At 38.8% G+C, this 20,121-nt stretch overlaps 1 protein-coding gene across 2 annotated transcripts; it reads left to right on the top strand.

Moving 5' to 3' along the window:
- The first annotated feature begins 593 nt into the window (after positions 1-593).
- On the top strand, positions 594-7,753 carry RGS4 (regulator of G protein signaling 4). 2 transcript variants are annotated; one of them, XM_043878216.1, is made up of 5 exons: positions 594-862; positions 3,689-3,793; positions 4,114-4,175; positions 4,763-4,929; positions 5,318-7,753. In XM_043878216.1, exons 1-5 carry the CDS (start codon positions 819-821, stop codon positions 5,555-5,557), a joined length of 618 nt encoding a protein of 205 aa, XP_043734151.1. In that variant the 5' UTR covers positions 594-818; the 3' UTR covers positions 5,558-7,753. The 2 variants fall into 2 exon arrangements, with proteins under 2 accessions (XP_043734151.1, XP_043734152.1); XM_043878217.1 differs by lacking the exon at positions 4,763-4,929 and having other exon boundaries at positions 689-862; positions 5,318-5,654.
- Positions 7,754-20,121: the final 12,368 nt, after the last annotated feature.

Below are 20,121 nucleotides of genomic sequence, written 5' to 3'. Positions count from 1 at the left end.
AAAGAGATTGTCAGTGCTTGGCTGAATCTTATTCTTAGTAAGAGTTCTAGAGAAGTATTCCACAGTCAGGCTGATTACAGATGTAGCTAATCTATTTTCCCTAAGCTAGTTTTCTATGCTGCCAGGCGTATAACTGCTTGTCTTCCAGTTATTCCTCCCCCACATCCCTGTGTGGATGTGACAACCAAGAGAGCAACTTCTACAAATCTCTGCCTGGAAACAGTGACTCTGCCCACAACCTTTTGGAAACAGTGAGGATCAGATTTTGGACCATGGATGGTATGATACTTCTAACCCGAAAAAGAAGGATGTTAAAAGTAAGCCCCAAAGTAAGCCCACAAACTCTTGCTGGCCCATTTCCTTCCAGGAGGCAAATTTCCTTGACATTGTTTTTATAGACAAATGAATAAACCCGTGTTTTGAAGCATTGTACACTTCTTATTTCCTTTCCTGGAAGTTTGAGACCTGAGACAGCCTTAGAGACAGTAAGCAAGTTTATATTTTCTGTGTGCCTATTTTGCAGGAGGATTTTTCTGCTCGTTCACTTTGCATTGTTGCGTCAGTCCTTTCTTCCTTATCTCTTGCAGAGGATGGAGAGCCAGAAGGAGGCTGAGAGGAGCTGGTATTACAGACCTGCTATCTGATTGGCTGGACGGTCGCTGCTGGGCTATAAAAGAGACCCCTACAGGCTTGGGAGGGAGACGCTCAGAGGATTCTGACAGTATCTTTACCCGAGAAAAGGCAAAGTGCGCTCAGAACAGAAGCCACAGCTCTTCCTGCAGCAGTTCTTTCCTGTCGTGAATCCCACACTACACAAGATGTGCAAAGGACTTGCGGGTCTGCCGGCTTCTTGCTTAAGGAGGTAAGATTTATATTCAGCCACTGAACCAGACTGTGTTAAACTTTCAAATAGACTTTAAGTTATTTGCATGTTCTACTTACTAACCTGGTTCTTTGGATTAGGAACAACGTGATGCAGAAATCTTCGACCTCCTAGCTTTCCTTTAAAACTAGCAAGAAATTGTGACTTAGGAAGTGATCACTCCAGATTTTGGCATCCTATATGTTGTTTTCTATGACCTTGATTTTGAAGACTCTTCAATCCTCTAACCAAGCTAGTTCTAATTAAGGACTGATATGAGGTTTTGGACTATGAACAGTGGTCTATAATATTGCTACCTGTGATTACTGCTATTTAACTATCACTGAGGCACATGGAATCATAGGTCTGGGCTTTCTGATGGTATATTAAATCTCACTTTGGGGAGGATGTTCCAGGCTGAAGTTTGGCTACATCACCAGAAAGGCACTGTGCTATTTGTGGGATGCTCCAGTATCTTTCACTCTCTGTTCTTCAAAGCAAATGCTGCAGTAAAATAAGAGTCTCAAAACTAGATCTCCCTTATCTCTTTCCCTACTCTAGTTCTGGAAATGCTATATGGTTGTCAAGTACTGATCATAACCAATCAGCTAAGGGTTCTGTGGAAAGTCTCACCTTAGAGGCATTGTTTTATCAATTTACTGTCTCTTGATTAGTAAACAAACTTAAAGATATGCAGCTGCTCCTATGTCTTTGACTTTAAAAAAAAAAGTACTAATAAATGCTTTCATAGGATGTTCATATACTAGCTAGCTGAAAAAATACAAAACTAATGTCTTTTACATGACTTAACCTTGAAGTTAAAGGTAAAAAGTCATTTTGTAGGTATACTACCCCTTTTCATGTTCCTCTGCAAATAGAAATCACCTTAAATTTTAACTTAGAATTATCTCAGAAAGCACACTTTTTAAATATAGTCCTAAAGAGTTTACCTCCTGTCATTCAGGAACACGAAAAAATGTTCTTTTTTCCCCATTCTTTTGTGGCTGCTTTCAAATGAAGCAGGAGGATCTGGCAGAGAGTGCTTATGAAAACAGTGGCTCTGACCTTCATCATTAATTTCCTGAATTGAATAAGGCAAATCAACCCAAGCTTCAGTTAACTCAGATATAAAATTAATCATGCAAAACACAGGAATGTCAGGTGAAAGTTTTGCTCTGGTAAATATTTCAGGAGACAGATAAGTAATTGCTCTAGAGCTTTACTCTCAGGAGCTGAGGCTAACCTGGGGAGGTAAAGTGTGTGTCAGCAGGGGGCGCTGCTCTCCCCTCTCCTCACTGCTGGACTGTGAATCATCTTATCCAGCACTTTGATTCTCACACTGGTGCCTGAGGCTCCGGAGGGAATGGGAAAGGCTCAAGGTCACATAGGTGGTGGGTGGTGGAGTGCAGATCACATCTAGATTTCTTACTTCCGAGGTCCCTGGAGTCATTTTGGTTTTTATTTCTTTGGTTCTATTGTGTTATAAGGACAAGTGTAATGTTCTTGCTAAGCATACTTCCAGGTCTTCATGAAATGACTCTATATTGGTCAATAACTGTCAGATCTCAGCCAGACCTGGCACATGGAAATATGAGATCACAATATGCTTACATCATCACCTTAGGCTTCATGCTTAGATTTTGCTATTGTTAAGAAAGACTTTGTATCCCATGAGCAGTGGAGGAAACAGAGAAAGAACAATCTTGGGGTGGGGGGGGAGGGGAGAAAAAATACTGTTTTAAGGGCAGCACAAGAACATAATGGATTTCAAACTTCCTGGAGAAATACACATAGCTAAGGCACTAATATATTAGTAGCCCTCCTAAAATGTCCTTTTATCCTCGTGGCTTTATTTTCCTCTCTCTAAGTAGAGACATCTAGTCATTCAATTAGTCATTCATTTCTTTCAAAATGACATTTTTCACTTTAAAACCATGTCTCTGCTTTTATAGAAAAGGAGATCCAAGCAAAAGAACAAATAAAGAGTGAGAAAGTTGAGCTAAAAGCTTATTAGGGGCCCCCCTTTTTTAGTAAGTCGTGTGCGCTGCCATGCCCTAGCTACCTATTAAACAGTGGCCAGAAGCTGGAGGCTTTGCTCTAGTCACGAGCTTCAGTGACGACTCTTACACGCTTCTCCTTGTTATTGTTTTCCAGTCCCAGTGTCCTTCATAGTATAAATATTCTTAGAGTGTAGATATTTCAAGGGAAAGCAGGAGAGTCTTTACAACAAGCCTGCAGGACCTCAGGTTTCAGCCTGAGCCTTTGTGTTAACCCCCTCATTCCCCCCTACTCTCTGCTGGAGCCACTCGCATCCCTGTATGTCCCATCACGTAACTTGCTCACCACATTCAGCCTGAAATGGAACAAACCTTTAATTCCTGAGGTGCTCCTACATTCCTCTAACAATGAGGCAGATGGAAAAATAGCAGCCACCCTCCAGAAGGTGGCATGCAACAACCAGATGTCATATTTCACGGTTCCCTGATCTTCAATTCCTAAAAGTTAGAAAACCGTCAAGTTTTCATGATGTTTCTACTGAAGATACCTAAGTGATACCTAAGTGTAACAGGGTTACAGGTGGACTGAAAGGTCAGAAATCCAGTTACTGATGAAGGAGGCTCAGCTCCAAGTTTTGCAGTGAGTCATAGGAAGAAGTAGAGGTGGAATCTCATTTTCCTGAGAGTTCCTGCCAGCCTCAACTCCTATTTCCTAAATGAACTGCCTCTGCCTCTTTACTAGTAATGGACCCTTTGAACTGTCCCATTAAGGTATCTTTTCAAAAGAACTGAGTGTCATTATTCTGTTTCTCCCCCTTCTCGTGTGCAGTGCCAAAGATATGAAGCATCGGCTAGGTTTCCTGCTGCAGAAGTCAGATTCCTGTGAACATAATTCTTCACACAGCAAGAAGGACAAAGTGGTGATTTGTCAGAGGTAAGAGAAAAGGCTTTGGCGAAGAGCCACTGAGTATTAACTATCTGATGACAGAGATGCTTTGTGAGGGAAAAAGAAGCTATGTGTCCCTAGTTAACCTAGATTTGGATCATGAAGGCCTTCTTCATGGATCTTCTTCATGAAGATCATGGTTGCATTTGAAATTTCCCTACATCTAGTGGAAAGGTTGCCCTATTCAACAACAGGTCTCATTGTTATGATGAAAAATAAAATCTCTGCATTTTATTCAAAATCGTACATGTTTTGCCCCCATTTTATATCTTAGCATTCAAATTATTCTTTTTCTCTAATGTCTTTAGGGTGAGCCATGAGGAAGTAAAAAAATGGGCTGAATCACTGGAAAACCTGATTAGTCATGAATGTAAGTATGACAGCTTCCCACCATCCACCACTCCCCAAGATGAAGATAAAACATGCTGGATAGACAAGTTATTTCATACTACACTTGATCTGATAGGAATTGCAGAAAGGCTTGGGTTTTTCCTAAATTTCAGGCTCAGAAAAATTAGTCCCCTTAAAATTTTACCATACCCTAGATCTTTGTGATATACAATGGAAAGCTCATACATAGTCCATGTGGAAAACCATCTTTCTCACCACATCAAAAAAGGGCAGAGGAAAAACTCCAAATAGTTAGATTTCTTTCAGAATTGACCTCAGTTTCTCTTCCCAAACTCACTTTGGCAACCAAGGGCAGCATAGGTATTTCAGAAGCATAAAATGTTCCCCAAAGAAACTTCAAACCATGAGCAAGAAACACTCAGTATAAATGTTATCCAGCAGATATCAAACATAGATTAGAATTATCTGACCCTCAGTAATCCCTCCAACAGAGGAGATAGGGAACTATTTGAACCAATGCTTTGTTCCCTCAAGTACCCCAGCTTTATTTGCAATGCAGTGTCCACCAGTGTGATGACAACTCTGGTTCTTTCTCCTCTGTCCCAGGTGGGCTGGCAGCTTTCAAAGCTTTCTTGAAGTCTGAGTACAGTGAGGAGAACATTGACTTCTGGATCAGCTGTGAAGAATACAAGAAAATCAAATCACCCTCTAAACTAAGTCCCAAGGCCAAAAAGATCTATAATGAATTCATCTCAGTCCAGGCAACCAAAGAGGTAGGTATAGATGGAAGAGAACTGTATCGATCTTAAAGAATCCTTCTAGACATTCAGTAACATGGATCCTTAGATGATGTGAGTTAAAGCTGCAACAGTGGAGCAGGTTGTTATAATCTTGACAGCCTCAAATAAGTTCGTTAAGTAAAAAGCTCTTCATCTAGATGACTAAGATTATCTCCCTTCATGCATTTTTTTGAATGAATCTTCCCAGTTTATGAGAAATAATGGGAGTTATTTCCTTGGGTTCTCTCATATGTGCCAGGGTGGAGCCAAGTGTCCTTTTATTCATTCCTGAGGTATAGAGGGTGCGCACTCGTACAAAGCTCATGACCTCCCATCCTTATGGGGTAAAACGTGTAACGGACCCTTGGCCTCTGCCCCTCAGGTAAACCTGGACTCTTGCACCAGAGAGCAGACAAGCCGGAACATGCTGGAGCCCACGATAACTTGCTTCGATGAGGCTCAGAAGAAGATTTTCAACCTGATGGAAAAGGATTCATACCGCCGCTTCCTCAAATCTCGATTCTACCTTGACTTGGTCAGCCTTTCCAGCTGTGGGTCAGAGAAGCAGAAAGGAGCAAAGAGCTCCACGGACTGCCCTTCCCTGGTCCGCCAGTGTGCCTAGCTCTCACTCAGCAGTGGGAGGCTGAGATGCCAAGACTCTATGCCCGGATAACCTGAGGCCACATGTTGACCTTCATTAAGCACCAGTGCTTTTTCCACCTTGCAGTCTAGTGTTCACGCTGCTGGCTATGTGTGAGTCACTCCCATACAAAAACTAGGTTACATTTCGGTGTTCATCAGGGCAGGACCTCATCCCAGTCCAGTTGTCTCAGATTTCTTTTGGTGTGCCATGTGAGCAGATATCTGGATAATGGCCTTTGGGTCTGGATTCAAAGACTTGGCCGTTCTCTCCTGCCAACAGTGTGACCTCAGCTTGGTTGGTGAGCGGTTGGTACACGTCACGTGACATCCACAGGCACATGTGTTCTGTTAACCAGTCTTGAGATGTTTAGATGGGGTTGATCTGTTTTATGTATCTCTGTGTGTGCATGTGTGTGTGTATATATGTATATGTATATATACACATATATATACATACCTGAAGCCTGTATATATGTATGCATGTATACATACATATATATTTCTGCAAGAATAGATAAGAGAGACCCTAGGTGCTCATAACTAGACTGTGTGAACATACTTACATGCATGTTCTGATCCCCTGTCTTTCACTCTGCAACTGAACAGAGCAAAATAAACCAGCTGCCCTGCAGGCTACAAAAGGAATGCTGACCTGTGGAAAGTTGATTCTGTAAAACTCCGTGAGTCTTGCTGGAGAAGCATGGACTTCATGCTTCATTTAACCACTGACAGCTTCCAAGTTGGATAGTATTCTAAGGAGCGAACATAAAAAAATGCTGTGCCTGTTTGACACAGTGCTGTCTTTGGCTGGTTGTCACTAGTGGCACCTTTGAGCCCCCGGGCTGCTGGCCTCCCCTTCTTTGCCTGGGTGCTTGATGCATAATAGCAGCCAGGTTGGTGTGGAGTTGGAGGAGGAGTGCTTGAACTGAATGAAGAAACAGAGGTAAAGCCTTGCCAGCTCTCCCTACTATAGAATGCTGGTTTAGTACGGACACAGAATTTAAAGGTTAATGTTCTTATCCCCTACTCTTTTTTCCTCTCTTGATTAAGGTGCTCTTCTCATTTTGTTTTTCCCTGAGAACTTTAGCCATTAGATGAAGCTCCTTAATTCATTGCAGTTTTCCCCCCATATTGGCTCTAGGCTATATACTTGTTCCTTATAAACCAGCATCAGGGGAAAGATTACATTTTATAAGGGGTGGACATGTTTTCACAAACTGAAAAGCCCGCATAAATTTCTCTTTTGAAGATGGAATCTGGCTCATTGAATCCCAGACATCAGGACTAACAGGGGCTGAAAACATTTCATTTTAGGCTCTGAGATGAAATGAGAGAGAAAAGGGATAAAAAAAAGGAGATCAATTTTAAACTACTGTTTAGAATTTTCCAAGGCACATGAAATACTTGAAAATGTCTCATTTATGTTATTTATGATGTTTTGTACAATGTTTTTATTATTGTATTGTTTTATAAATGGAGGTGCAAGATATCACCTGAATTATTAATGAATGGCCAGGAAGTAATTTTCTTCTCATTCTTCTAAAATTACTGCCTTTGAAGTGCACACATATGCATGCATGAACACTGCACTGATTCTTCTGGTATAACTTACAAACATGGACACATTTGTGATTTTTAAGCCAATAGACTGGGCTATAAAATGAAGACATTGAAGTGTGTGTATAGAAGTCTCTTGTATTAAATTTATAGGTTTCCTCAACTGTACCCTTTCTGTATCTCTAGCAGATTTGCTTTCCATGCCTCCAAAGTTCCTCATCAGTGTCTCTTTCTGTTATACACATTTCCACACTTTGTCTCTAATTAACTCCAGGATCCAAATGTGTAACTCTATTGGTCTTGCCCTATTAGAACTGTCATGATCTTCAGATTGTATCTGTACGCACAGACTGCTGTCTCACCAATAGGTCTGGAAGGTCATTCTGAATGAGAAGTAAATTATTTTATGTAATACATTTCTCAAGTGTGTTTTTCCATTGCATTTCCTCCTTATGTCATCACTATTTGGCATGCTGAGCTTACCTGCTCATGGTCCACGGACAGAATACTCCTTCCATGTGCATGCCTATTTTTATCATCGTGTGCTTTAATGGCCTCAGAGTAGGTACTTCCAGTGAAACACACACAACTTAATAATAAGGGTAAATAAATACTTCATGCAAAACTATCTGCTTGCAAACACATTAATGATCCACAGAGACATGTTATGAGAAATAGTAGCAGAGTGTGGGGCGAGTGTAGAAAATGGCTAATAGCCAGGTTTTTCTCTCTCCCATGCCAGCTCTGGGAAAGAAAGTGGGAAATGAAAATTGTTTATGTCTTGGTTCCTGCCACTGCTCTGTCTGCCTTTATTCAAAGAACTGAGGCAGTCTTTGCTTCAGAGACTCTGCTGAGCAGATTTGGCGGCTTACTTGCAGGTCCTCAGTAAGTTCTCAAGGGATAGAGTTCACCGCCCATAGCAACAGTGGTTCTCCCACCGTTTCCAGCCTGACGGAGAGAAGAGGGAAGCAGGAGACTGAGGGGGAGCAGGGGGGCCACAGATGCTGATAAATGCACCCCTGCCAAAATTGTCAGAACGCTTTTCTTCTTTGACACATTCTTTTCCCTAGGAAAAACGTCACAGAACATTCACATGTACAGTCATAGCTATCGTTGGGAGACCTCCGCCTCCCCTACCTCTCTCATGCTTACAAGGTGTTAGGGACAAAGGGTCTTATGCTATTTTGAGGAATAGATCCTCAAGGATCCAATGAAAATGATGAACTGTATACTAATAAAAATACACAAAGAAATCCAAACTCCTCATAAATATTTAAAGGAAGCTCTTGCAACTCCAAAATGCACAAAGCTGTCAACATTCTCACACACTCTAGGTGTGTGAGGTTGCAGTTCATACAATTCAACATCAAAAAGAGAAAAGAACAACCCAATTAAAAAATAGGTTGTGACAGAGCCCCTGTTTGGCAGAACACAATAAAATTTTGTAAAGCGATAATCTTTCAATTAAAAAATAAAGTGGCAAAAACCCCACACTCACATACACACACACACACACACACACAGTGTCTAAAAGAATAAGCTGTGGATCTGAGCAGATATTCTCCAAAGAAGATATACAGATGGCCAATAGACCCATGAAAAGACGCTCAGCATCACTCATGATCAAGATGCACATCAAAACCATGAGAGATCACCTCACACCTGTCAAAACGGCTATTATAAAAAAGTTAACAGTTTTGGTGAGGATATGGAGAAAATGGAATCCTCATGTACTGTTGGTGGGAATGTAAATTAGTATAGCCAAAATGGAAAACAGTATGGAGGTTTCTCAAAGAATTAAAAATGGAACTACTATACAATCCAGCAATTCCACTTTTGGGTATTTTCTAGAGAAAAAAAAAAAAAAGAAACCACTAATTTGAAAATAATGTATGAACCTCTATATTCATTGCAGCACTATTAACGATAGCCAAGATACGGAAGCAACCTAAGTGTCCATTAATGAATGAATGGATAAAGAAGATTTGGTATATAAATACACAGTGGAATATTACTCAGCCATAAAGAAGAATGAAATGTTGGCATTTGCAGCAACATGGATAGACCTAGGGGGTACTATGTTAAGTGCAATAAGTCAGACAAGAAAAAGCAATTTCACTTATTTGTGGAACCTAAAAAACAAACAAACAACAACAAAAGAACAAAAACAGAGTAAATGAGTGAGCATAACAAAATAAAATAGAGTCATAAGTGCAGAGAACAAACAAGTGGCTGTCAGGGGAGAGGGTGGTGGGGAGATGACTCATACAGGTAAGGGAGATTAGGAGCTACCAATTTCCAGTTACCAAATAAATGAGTCATGATTTAGTCATAGGGATGAAATACACAGTGTAGGGAATATAGTCAAGAATAATTAATATTTTTGTATGGTGACAAAGATGGTCAAAATGTACAAACTTTCAGTTATAAGATAAATAAATACTAGAGATACAATATGTGTACATGCTAAGTTGCTCCAGTTGTGTTCAACTCTTTGCAACCCTACGGACTGCAGCCCATCAGGTTCCTCTGTACATGGGATTCTCCAATCAAGAATTCTGAAGTTGGTTGCCATTTTCTTCTCCAGGGGAGAGATGTAATGTACAACTTGATTAATATAATTAACCCTGTTGTAGGTTATATATGGAAGTCAAAAAAAGAATGAATCCTTCGAGTTCTCATCACAAGAAAAAAATATTTTTCTTATTTTGTGTCTGTATAAGATGATGGATACTCACTAAACTTATTGTGGTAATCATTTCATAATTATGTAACTTAAATCATTATGCTGTACACCTTAAACTTAAAACTGTGCTGGATGTCAATTATATCTCAATAAAACTGGAAGACCCTGATTTATTGAAAATGACCTATACTTAATGAGGACCTGTTGTATAGCACAGGCAACCCTAGTCAGTGTTATGCGGCGGCCTGAACGGGAGGGGAGTGTGGGCAAGATGGGCCCACGCACGGCTGAGTCCCTTCCTTGCACACCTGAAACTGTCACAGCATTGTTAATTGGCTGACTCCAACACAAAATAAAAGGTTAAAGAAAACTGGAAGGAAAATACACGATCATATAGGTATGTGTGTGCGTGTGTGCTGTCGTAGCCCACCATTTCCATTGTTCACTTAAAGAATATCATGAACAATTTCCCAAGGGTATAGTCATCTGCCAATTACTTTTAATATAGCCTCATTAAATTCCATAGTTTGAATGTACCATATTTGATTCAAGAACTTTTCACTTTTAATTGATAAAAATGCATGTTTAACAATGACCTATATTAACAATATATAAATTAACAATAATAGGCATCCTTGTACTATATCCTTATATGTTGGTATCTTCCGAGATGGAGTCCCAGAAGAAGGGTAGGATCACTGAGATAAATTAAAATAAAAACATTTTTAAAATTAATTAATTAATTAAAATAATAATAAATAAAAACAAACAAAAAAAAGAGTAAGTACATTTTAGGTGTTAAATATTCACATTCATTTCAACAGTATAAAAAATGTCAATTGCCCCATATCTTTATGGCATTAAATAAGTCATAATACCACATTTACTATAATGCCAGGTTTACCAATCTGATGGGATAGAGGTGACATCTTGTTGTTTTCACTTGTGTTGTCCTGACCACTCATGAAGTTGAAGACATTTATAAATTTTCACTACCCTTATCTACATTTTGCTACTGTTCATATTCATTCCAACTATTTTCTTTTTCTTTTTATTAATATGCTAAAACCCTTCCCATAAAAATTATATTAATTTTCTGCCTACCATATTTTTGACAAGATTTTTCTGCCTCTGTTTATGGTATCTTTTGCAAATGAGAATGTTTTACTTTTTATGAAACCATCTGTCAAACTTTGCTTTATGGATCCAAGCTTCTTAGAAAGCTCACAAAGGCCACCTTTATCAGGATATTTTGCTAGTATTCTATGTTTAATGCTAATGTTTTTAATTAGATTGTTTTTATTTTTATTTATGGTAATATATTTGGAATTGAAAATAATTGAATTATAGTTGATTTACAGTTTTATATTAATTTCTGCTGTACAGCAGAGTGATTTAGTTATATATATTCTTTTTCATATTCTTTTTCATTATGGCTTACCATAGGATATTGGATATAGTTTCCTGTGCTATACAGTAGGACTGTGTTTTTTAATCTGTCTTATATATAATAGTTTACATCTGTTAATCCCACACTCCTAGTCCTTCCCTCCTCCACCCCTACTCCCCTTGGCAATCACAAGTCTGTTCTCTATGTCCCTAAATCTATTTTTGCTTTGTAGATATGTTCATTTGTGTAATATTTTAGTTCCTCATGTAAGTGATATCATACAGTATTTGTTTCTCTCTTTCTGACTTATTTCACTTACTATGATAATCTCTAGGTCCATGCATGTTGCTGCAAATTATTTCATTCTTTTCAATGGCTGCATAATATTCCTTTATGTATATGTGTATATATATATCTTCCTTGTCCATTTGTTCATGGACATTTAGACTGTTTCCCTGCCTTGGCTATTGTGCATAGTTGTACTATGCACATGCAGGTGCGTGTACCTTTCTGAATTATAGTTTTGTCCAGATATATGCCCAAGTGCAATTGCTAGATCATAGGGAAATGCTATTTTTAGTTTTTTAAGGAACCTCCATTCTGTTTTTCATACTGACTGCACAAATTTACATTCTTATGTACAGTGTAAGAGTGTTCCCTTTACTCCACACTCTCTCCCGCATTTTATATTTGTAGACTTTTTAATGATGGCCATTCTGACTGATGTGAGGTGGTACTTCTAGAATTTATTATTTATTTAAAATTTTTAATTAATTAATTAATTGGCAGCACTATGCAGCATGTGGGATCTTATTAATAGTTCCCTGATTAGGGATCAAACATGTGTGCCGTGCATTAGAAGCATGGAGTCCTAACCAGTTGACCACCAGGGAAGTCCCCTCTGGAATTTATTTTTATATATGAAATCAAACAAGGCCAAAAGGAATACCATATGGTTTTGGAATAATCTGTGCTTTTTCTATTTAATTGAAATGTCATTTTATCACTTTAAGTAAGTTTCACTATGTACTACAATCTGTTTCTGAATTTTACCTAATGATGCCTATTTCTGTCCAATATTACTCTATAGTTTATAAGTTTTAATTCTTAGTATAAGGGCAATATTCTCCTATTGTTGCACTTTTAGTTTCATTTTACAGATAAAAAAGTTTTTATTTATGATTTTGAAAATTAAAAACAAATATAGAGAACAGAATAAAAGCTGCCTTCAAGGGAAAACCAACTACCCATCACCCTAAGTCAAGCATGGGGACCAAAAATTCATCAGAGGAAAGCCAGTCACATAAATTGACTCATGTGACCAGCCAGACTCAAAAGCACGGTATAAAGACTAAAGCATTCCATTCATTTGATTCAGTCAAAACGTGTGTGCTCAGGCCTTTTTTCTTCCAGTTTTGCAAATAGTTTTCTTTTTGTAAATATATAATAAGTTTTAATCAACCCAGAAGGATCGGGTGGAGAGGGAGGTGGGAGGGGGGATCGGGATGGGGAATACATGTAAATCCATGGCTGATTCATGTCAATGTATGGCAAATACCACTACAATATTGTAAAGTAATTAGCCTCCAACTAATAAAAATAAATGGAAAAAAAAAGTTTTAATCAAATTTTAAAAAGTAAAAGTTAAGAATACTCAAATTATTCACACACAAGATATTTATATGCATTCTTTTAATTTAAACTTTTAATTGTAATAGGTAATTCTAAATATTTTATCTTTTTATTTATTAAATTTTTATTGGAATATAGTTGATTTACAATGCTTAGTTTCAGATGTACACAGAAGGGGATGAATTATGCATATTCATATATTCACTCTTTTTTAGATTCTTTTCCCATATAGAACATTACAGAAGCCTTTAAAAAAGTGATGACCAACTAAATTGTTATTTATCAAAATCTTTTATTGTATTATGCGTTGCTCTGCCTATCGGGTCTAGATGCTATGCGAAAATATGACACGAGAAAATAAAATACAGGGTTTTGTCTTTTTTGTAATATAATAAAGGAAAATCTGAGTGAGATCACTCAGGAAGTGTTCACTTAGAAAATGACTCCAGTGTTTTGGAGTTTGTATGCAAAATGATGGGGTTTCCCCGGTGGGTGCAGTGGTAAAGAATCCACCCACCAATGGGAGACGCAGGAGACTAAGGTTCAATTCTTGGATCGGGAAGATCCCCTGGAGAAGAGAATGGCTACTCTTCCAGTATTCTTGCCTGAAAAATTCCATGGTCAGAGGAGCCTGGTGGGTACAGGCAATGGGCTCACATGACTGAGTGACTAAGAGTGCGCGCACGCGTGTGTGTGTGTGTGTGTGTGTGTGTGCGCACACACACACACACACAGTGATAATGAGGGAGCTGGGGCCAGGGACTATTGCACTTCTTAGTCATATCAATGGAACTATAAAAAATGCCTGGACAAAGAACTGAGTTTCCAAAGGCAACCTAAAATTTAATGGTAATGTCTTATGCTTATGGCATGTTTATTAGTTGCCAAGTGTATGATGAGAGTCTCACATGATATCATTTAACCTTTAGAATAAAACTCTGAAGTAGATGTAGTATCTTTCCATTGTGCATAGGGAAAATATGGTATAGTAAAGTCCAGAAATTTACCCATGATTATATACCAAAGAAGTGAAGATAGAATTTAGCCAAACCGAGAAATCTGTTTCGAGCTCACACTTTTAATTAGTCTAGTCAAGAAGAAAGGGGAAAGAGAACAGAGAAGGAAGAAGAAAGCAAGCAAGCAAGGGAAGAATGACAGGAAGAAATATAGAGAGAAGAGATAAGATAAAAAGAGCAGAGAAAGGAAAGGAAGGAGAGAAGAGAAGGACAGGAAAGAAAATGTTTTTTAAAAAAGTATATGAAAGATATGATAGGAAAAAAGGAAACAAAGATACACACTCTGCAGGACAAAAAGTCAGACCCTCATCAGTGCTCATGTCTGGGGGCTGCCCTGGCGGCTCAGACAATGAAGAATCCGCCTGCGATGCAGGAGACCTGGGTTCAATCCCTGGGTGGGGAAGATGCCCTGGAAGAGGACATGGCAACCCACTCCAGTATTGTTGCCTGGAGAATCCCATGGACAGAGGAGTCAGACACAACTGAGTGACTAAGAACAGCACAGCTCCCCCCCAGACCTTCATGCTGGTACTATGTTGTCTTATATCCTGCCTGAGCTGGGGCAGATGGAAGGTCTCTGGGACTAGCAAAAATGCTTGGGAAGCAAGGGATACATACTAGGCTAGGTTACTCATTAAGAATCATTTCTCATGTCCTCTTCTTTCTTTCTCCAAATTGCCAGATCCTGAACTATTCTTCAGAGTAAGTCTTTGTCTTTTAAATACCTGAAGGAAGAAGAAAAAGGATATAAGAACAGTTCAACTCTCCCTCGGTTCTAGCTCACCTCTGCTTGGGTTGACCTTGCAAGGAAATCCAAGTCCCTGCTGGAGTTACACACAGACAGGACCCCGGATGGAAACAGGCACGTGATGTGAGGTCCTGGTCACATTTCTGCTGTCCCCATGCTGGGAGGGAAGCCACTGATGACCTCAGAGTCTGGGTTAAGGGAATTGCTCCTCATGTGAGTTTGGTCAAGGCAACAGCCTGTGCAAACCAGCAGAGTTAGACTCTAGGAATTAGTGAGCTGTGACCTCTTGAGAGTGACCTTCCAGGGTGGACTTTGGGGGCATTTCTTCTAAAAAAAAAAAAAAAAAGTAAAAGATAGAGTTTTGTTTATTTATAAAAGTACTATTTGTAAAATTTCCAGAGTATTCTCCCAATACAGAGCCCTTCTGTAGCTGTCTTCTCTCTGAGATATCTCTTCAATAACAATAACAAATCCTACTCATTTTTTCTCTTACCACTATGCCTGTCAACTCTGTCTTCCTCCTCCTCTTCTCATTTCTTCTCTGTAGGACTTGGTATTTCTCTGCCTTTGCCTTGTTGCTAATAATTATTTGTTGTTGTTGTTGCTCAGTCATGTCTGACTCGCCTGCGAACCTATGGACTGCAGCATGCCAGGCTTCCCTGACCTTTTATTGATACATATTCTTTGGGTGTCAGAAGGTTCATCTGTGAGGGCAGTTTGCAAATTTTAGGTCAATTTGTCTTCCAATTCCCATCTTGGAGATGGATTTAGCTTACATGGAGTCCCTCAAACTAGAAACTGCAGAATCATTCTTGGCCATTTTTTCGCACACACTCCACACACCCAGCAGTTACCCAGCTCTGCAGAATCTTACTGGGGATTTCTCAACGTGTGCTCCTGCTTCCTCACTGGCGTGGCCATAGCAGGCCATCATCACGTGTGGCCTGGGTTATTGCCTGGGCCTCACTCTCAGCCTCTCTACCTCCAGTCTGACACCCTCTGCTTCACTCTGAATAACTTCCAGTCTGCTTTAAGATGTGCATTTGGTCTCTCACTTCCCTGCTTAAAACTTGAGATACTCCCAACCCTAGGCTGGTGTTCAACTCTTTTTAATTTTAAATTCTTTCTAGTCCTCTGGCCTCATCTCTTTCAACTCCTCCTTTGATCCAGCTATAATGATTCACATTTCCTAACACAGCCTTTTGTTAATTGCCTCTGTCATCATCCAAATCAGCCTTCCATCCCCCTCCTTAATCTAACTAAACTCCTACTCTTTATTTTAAACTCAATTCAAGATCTACCCACATTGAGAAGTCTCTCACTTTCTGTCATGATGCAAATGTTCCTCTGTGGGCTCTCTTGATATTCTGTCATGCTTTTATTATTACCAGTACATTATCATACAACCACTGACTTACAAGTGTGTTTTCCAAATGATACTGCCAGTTTCTTGAAGTTGCTAGCCATGCCCTGCTTGATTTTTTAACTTCTGTACCAAGTAAGGAGCCTAATACATAGAAAGTGACTGTTGACTGAGTGACTGATTTCTGTTTTACATATTTCTGGATTTATCCAGCTCCTCCTATTTCCAAAGTGCTTACTGTGTACTAAGTACTTACATGACCTAATACACTCAGAGTCTACTGTACTCTTGCCATTTTCCTCTTGGAGAATGCAAAGATATTTCTCCCAAGCTTGTGCTGGGATCTGGGGGTGAAATGACCAGGGTAAAGAACTGTTGGTTGGAGCCATTTTACAGAGAAAAGAAGTTTTAAAGAAAAGAAGTTACAAGAGTACAAACAATGTGTTCCTATACCTATTTTACATATACAATTAAAATTTAACATATACTTTATGTAATTTCATATATAATTAAAATTAGTATGCTCCTTTATATGCACAATTTTCCCTCAAAATAACTAACATTTATTGTTTACTTTCTGCTAATACCTCTATATGTATTAACTAATTTAATTCATATAATAACCTTATAATAAGGGGGCACTAAAATTTATCACCTCCCTTGTAGAGAAGATAAATAAAGGAACAAAAAAAAGGTACCTTGTCCAAGATCCTACAGCTCAGAAGCAGGGGAGCCAGGAGTTGGCCCCAGGACCTGTGGCTCCAGAGCTCATGTTCTTTGCTACACTGTCTCCAACATAAACCTCTAGCTCTATCTACCTGGTGATCACTCAGAAAAACTAGATTAATTGATCTCTCTGCCCTCAAAAAAATGTTTCTCTGCTAATCTTGTATCACACTCATTTCTTGGTGTGCTCCTAATTCTGTTCATTTCCTCTATTTCTTGTTAAAAAATAGCAACTTGCTTCTGACTGTGTCTTCTGACACCCCACACTGTTTCTTTCAAATCCTATTCCTATGACATGCTCAAGGTATTCCTATCCTTGCAGTGACAGTCAGGACTGCTAAAACCAAACTAAATCTAGTGCTGGCATCACCAGCTTAGTCAGCTCACCCATCTGCCTCCTTCGTCTCAACATCCCCATTGACATTTGGACTCAGTCTGTAGAATAATTATAGGTGGCAGGTGGGGCAGTCTCCACACCTGCCTCTAATTCTATTCCCCTAACTGAAGGCTCCTCAGCACTGATGGCTGAGAAATAAGTTGAGTATTCAGTGACCTCAGCACTAAAAGTAAATGCTCAAAATAGGCTCCCAGCACTATTAATTCCTTAGCATGAAATCTTTCAGAAAATTTGAATCAGATGAACAACCCTAAGTATAAATGGAAAGACTCATGGAAAACAAAGGAATAGTTAAAGCCAACAGGAAAATAAAGGTAAATGTTTAAGGCCATATTTTAAAAATAAGAATAACTTTTATTTTACTCCGGGCTTGTATTTAACTTCATACTGGAATTTTGTATTAAAAAGGAGTGACATTACTTTGCCAACAAAGATCCTTACAGTCAAAGCTATGGTTTTTTCAGTAGTCATGTACAGATATGAGAGTTGGGACATAAGGAAGGCTGAGTGCCAAAGAATTGATGCTTTTGAACTGTGGTGTTGGAGAAGACTCTTGAGAGTCCCTTGGTCAGCAAGGTGATCAAACCAGTCAATCCTAAAGGAAATGAATCCTGAATACTCATTGGAAGGACTGATGTTGAAGCTGAAGCTCCGGTATTTGGCCACTTGATACGAAGAGCCAACTCATTAGAAAAGACCTTGATGCTGGGAAAGATTGAAAGCAGGAGAAGAAGGGGATGACAGGATGAGATGGTTGGATAGCATCATCAACTCAATGGACATGAGTTTGAGCAAGCTCTGGGAGATGGTGAAGGACAGGGAAGGTTGGCGTGCTACAGTCCATGAGGTGGCAAAGAGTCAGACATGGCTGAGTGGCTGGACAGCAACAACATCAACGCTGGAATTTCTGCTTTGCAAATGTTATCCCATTCAATTCTTCTGGTATTTCCACTTTGAAGATTAATAAAGCTTTTTTTCCCATTTATTTTTATTAGTTGGAGGCTCATTACTTTACAATATTGTAGTGGTTTTTCCCATACATTGACATGAATCAATGTGAGTTGATTTGAGTGAGGTTGTCATTTGCCCAAGATCTCATGATTTGTCAATAGCAGAATTAAGATTAAAGTGAGGCCAGTTTGAAATTTGAACTCAGAGCTCTTCTGGTCTTAATAAGTCCTAATGACTGTTCCCCAAAATTGTACTGCTTTTAATAATCACTTTAAAACCTCTCTCATAAAGAGATATCAGTATTTTGCCGTGACCTTATGTGAACTTTTGGTCAGTCTTATGTAACTGGTCTGGGACAAAAGAAAATTCTTGACTGAAGCAGAAATTGGGGGAGTTTTACATAAATGACAGATTCCTAGGCTCCAACTCCAAAGATTTGATATTCTAAGGATGGATACTATAAAAAATTTATATTTAACAATCTCTCTAAATAGTCAGTTTGGAAACCACTGGTGTAGGGTAATTAGCCTAGAATCAGGAAGCTATATTAAACAATCCAATCAAATAAATAAGTTCCTACCACTCTCTATATCTTAGTTTCCCCAATGGTAAAATGAACTTAATAATCTATTATGGAGAACAGTATGGTGGTTTCTCAAAAAGCTAAAAATAGAGTTACCATATGGTCCAACAACCCCACTTCTGGGCACATGCTCAGCCAAAGCTATAATTTGTAAAGACACATGCAGGGATTCCTTGGCTGTCCAGTGTTTAGGGCTCCGTGTTTCCACTGCAGGGAGTACACGTTTGATCCCTAGTTGGGGAATTAAGATCCCAAATGCTACACAGCACAACCAAAAAATGGAAATAAAAAAGATATCTTCACCCAAATGTTCATAGCAGCACTATTTATAGCCGCTAGGACATGGAAGCAACCCAAATGTCCATCAACAGAGACATGGATAAAGTAGATGTGGTGTATACGTACATACAATAGAATATTACTCAGTCACACAAAAGAATGAAGTAATGCCATTTGCAGCAACCTGGATTGATCTAAAGATTATCATATGAAGTGAAGTCACACGAAGACAAATATCATATGTTATCACTTTTATGTGGAATCTTAAAAAATGATATTAATGAACTTATTTACAAAACAGACTCACAGGCATAGAAAATAAATTTATGGTTTCAAAAGGTGATAGTGGGGAAGTGGGTGAGAGAGAAATTCAGAGTTTGAGGTTAATATATATACAGTGCTGTATATAAAATAGATGAACGACAAGGATCAGCTGGTAGCACAGTAAACTATACTCAATGTCTGGTAATAGTCTATAAGGAAAAGACTGAAAAAACTATACATGATTGAATATCCATCTATCTATATACATACGTATATATCTGAGTCACTTTGCTATATACCTGAAAGTAATACAACATGGTAAACCAACTATATTTCAATTTTAAAAAATGGTTTAAAAAGATCAAAAGAGCATAACACAAAATATTGAATTAAACTCCAATAAACTGTTCATTTATATGCAAATATTTATAGCACTTTTGTTTTAATAGGGAAAGGATAATTTTTTAAATAAGTGGTAGTATTACATCTGGCTGCATATTCTTTTATTTACATTGCAATCAAAATGAAAACACTGATTCCTAAGAATTTTCTCAAAAAAAGTGAGTTTCAATACCTGGTGGTGATATGTCTCTGAATTCACACTTCCGCTTTATTGGCTTTTAAGAATTTATTTTTCTTCTTAATGCCAACTTTCTGATGCATTTTGTAAGATTTCTTCTCTATATTATTCAGCACTTGTTCCTTTGGAGATTGTTTAGTATATCTGGTACACCCTAGGAGAATACAGGGCTTCCCTTGTGGCTCAGCGGGTAAAGAATCTGCCTGCAATGCAGGAGACCCTGGGTTGGGAAGATCCCCTGGAGAAGAGACACCCACTCCAGTCTGCTTGTGCTTCCCAGGTGGCTCAGATGCCAAAGAATTCACTTGCAATGTGGGGGGCCTGGGTTTGATCCCTGGCTTGGGAAGATTCCCTGGAGAAAAGAACAGCCAC

The sequence above is a fragment of the Cervus elaphus genome, chromosome 20, assembly GCF_910594005.1.
Source record: "Cervus elaphus chromosome 20, mCerEla1.1, whole genome shotgun sequence".
In the NCBI taxonomy this organism is placed as follows: domain Eukaryota; kingdom Metazoa; phylum Chordata; class Mammalia; order Artiodactyla; family Cervidae; genus Cervus; species Cervus elaphus.
This window is presented reverse-complemented; position numbering and strand designations above follow the sequence as displayed.

What these genes read in the sequence shown, in the direction of transcription:
- RGS4 (XM_043878216.1), top strand. Translation starts at nt 819, where the DNA reads ATGTGCAAAGGACTTGCGGGTCTGCCGGCTTCTTGCTTAAGGAG. An exon ending in CCGGCTTCTTGCTTAAGGAG is followed by an intron (nt 863 to 3,688) that starts GTAAGATTTATA and finishes TCTCGTGTGCAG; the next exon opens with TGCCAAAGATATGAAGCATC. An exon ending in CAGTCCAGGCAACCAAAGAG is followed by an intron (nt 4,930 to 5,317) that starts GTAGGTATAGAT and finishes TCTGCCCCTCAG; the next exon opens with GTAAACCTGGACTCTTGCAC.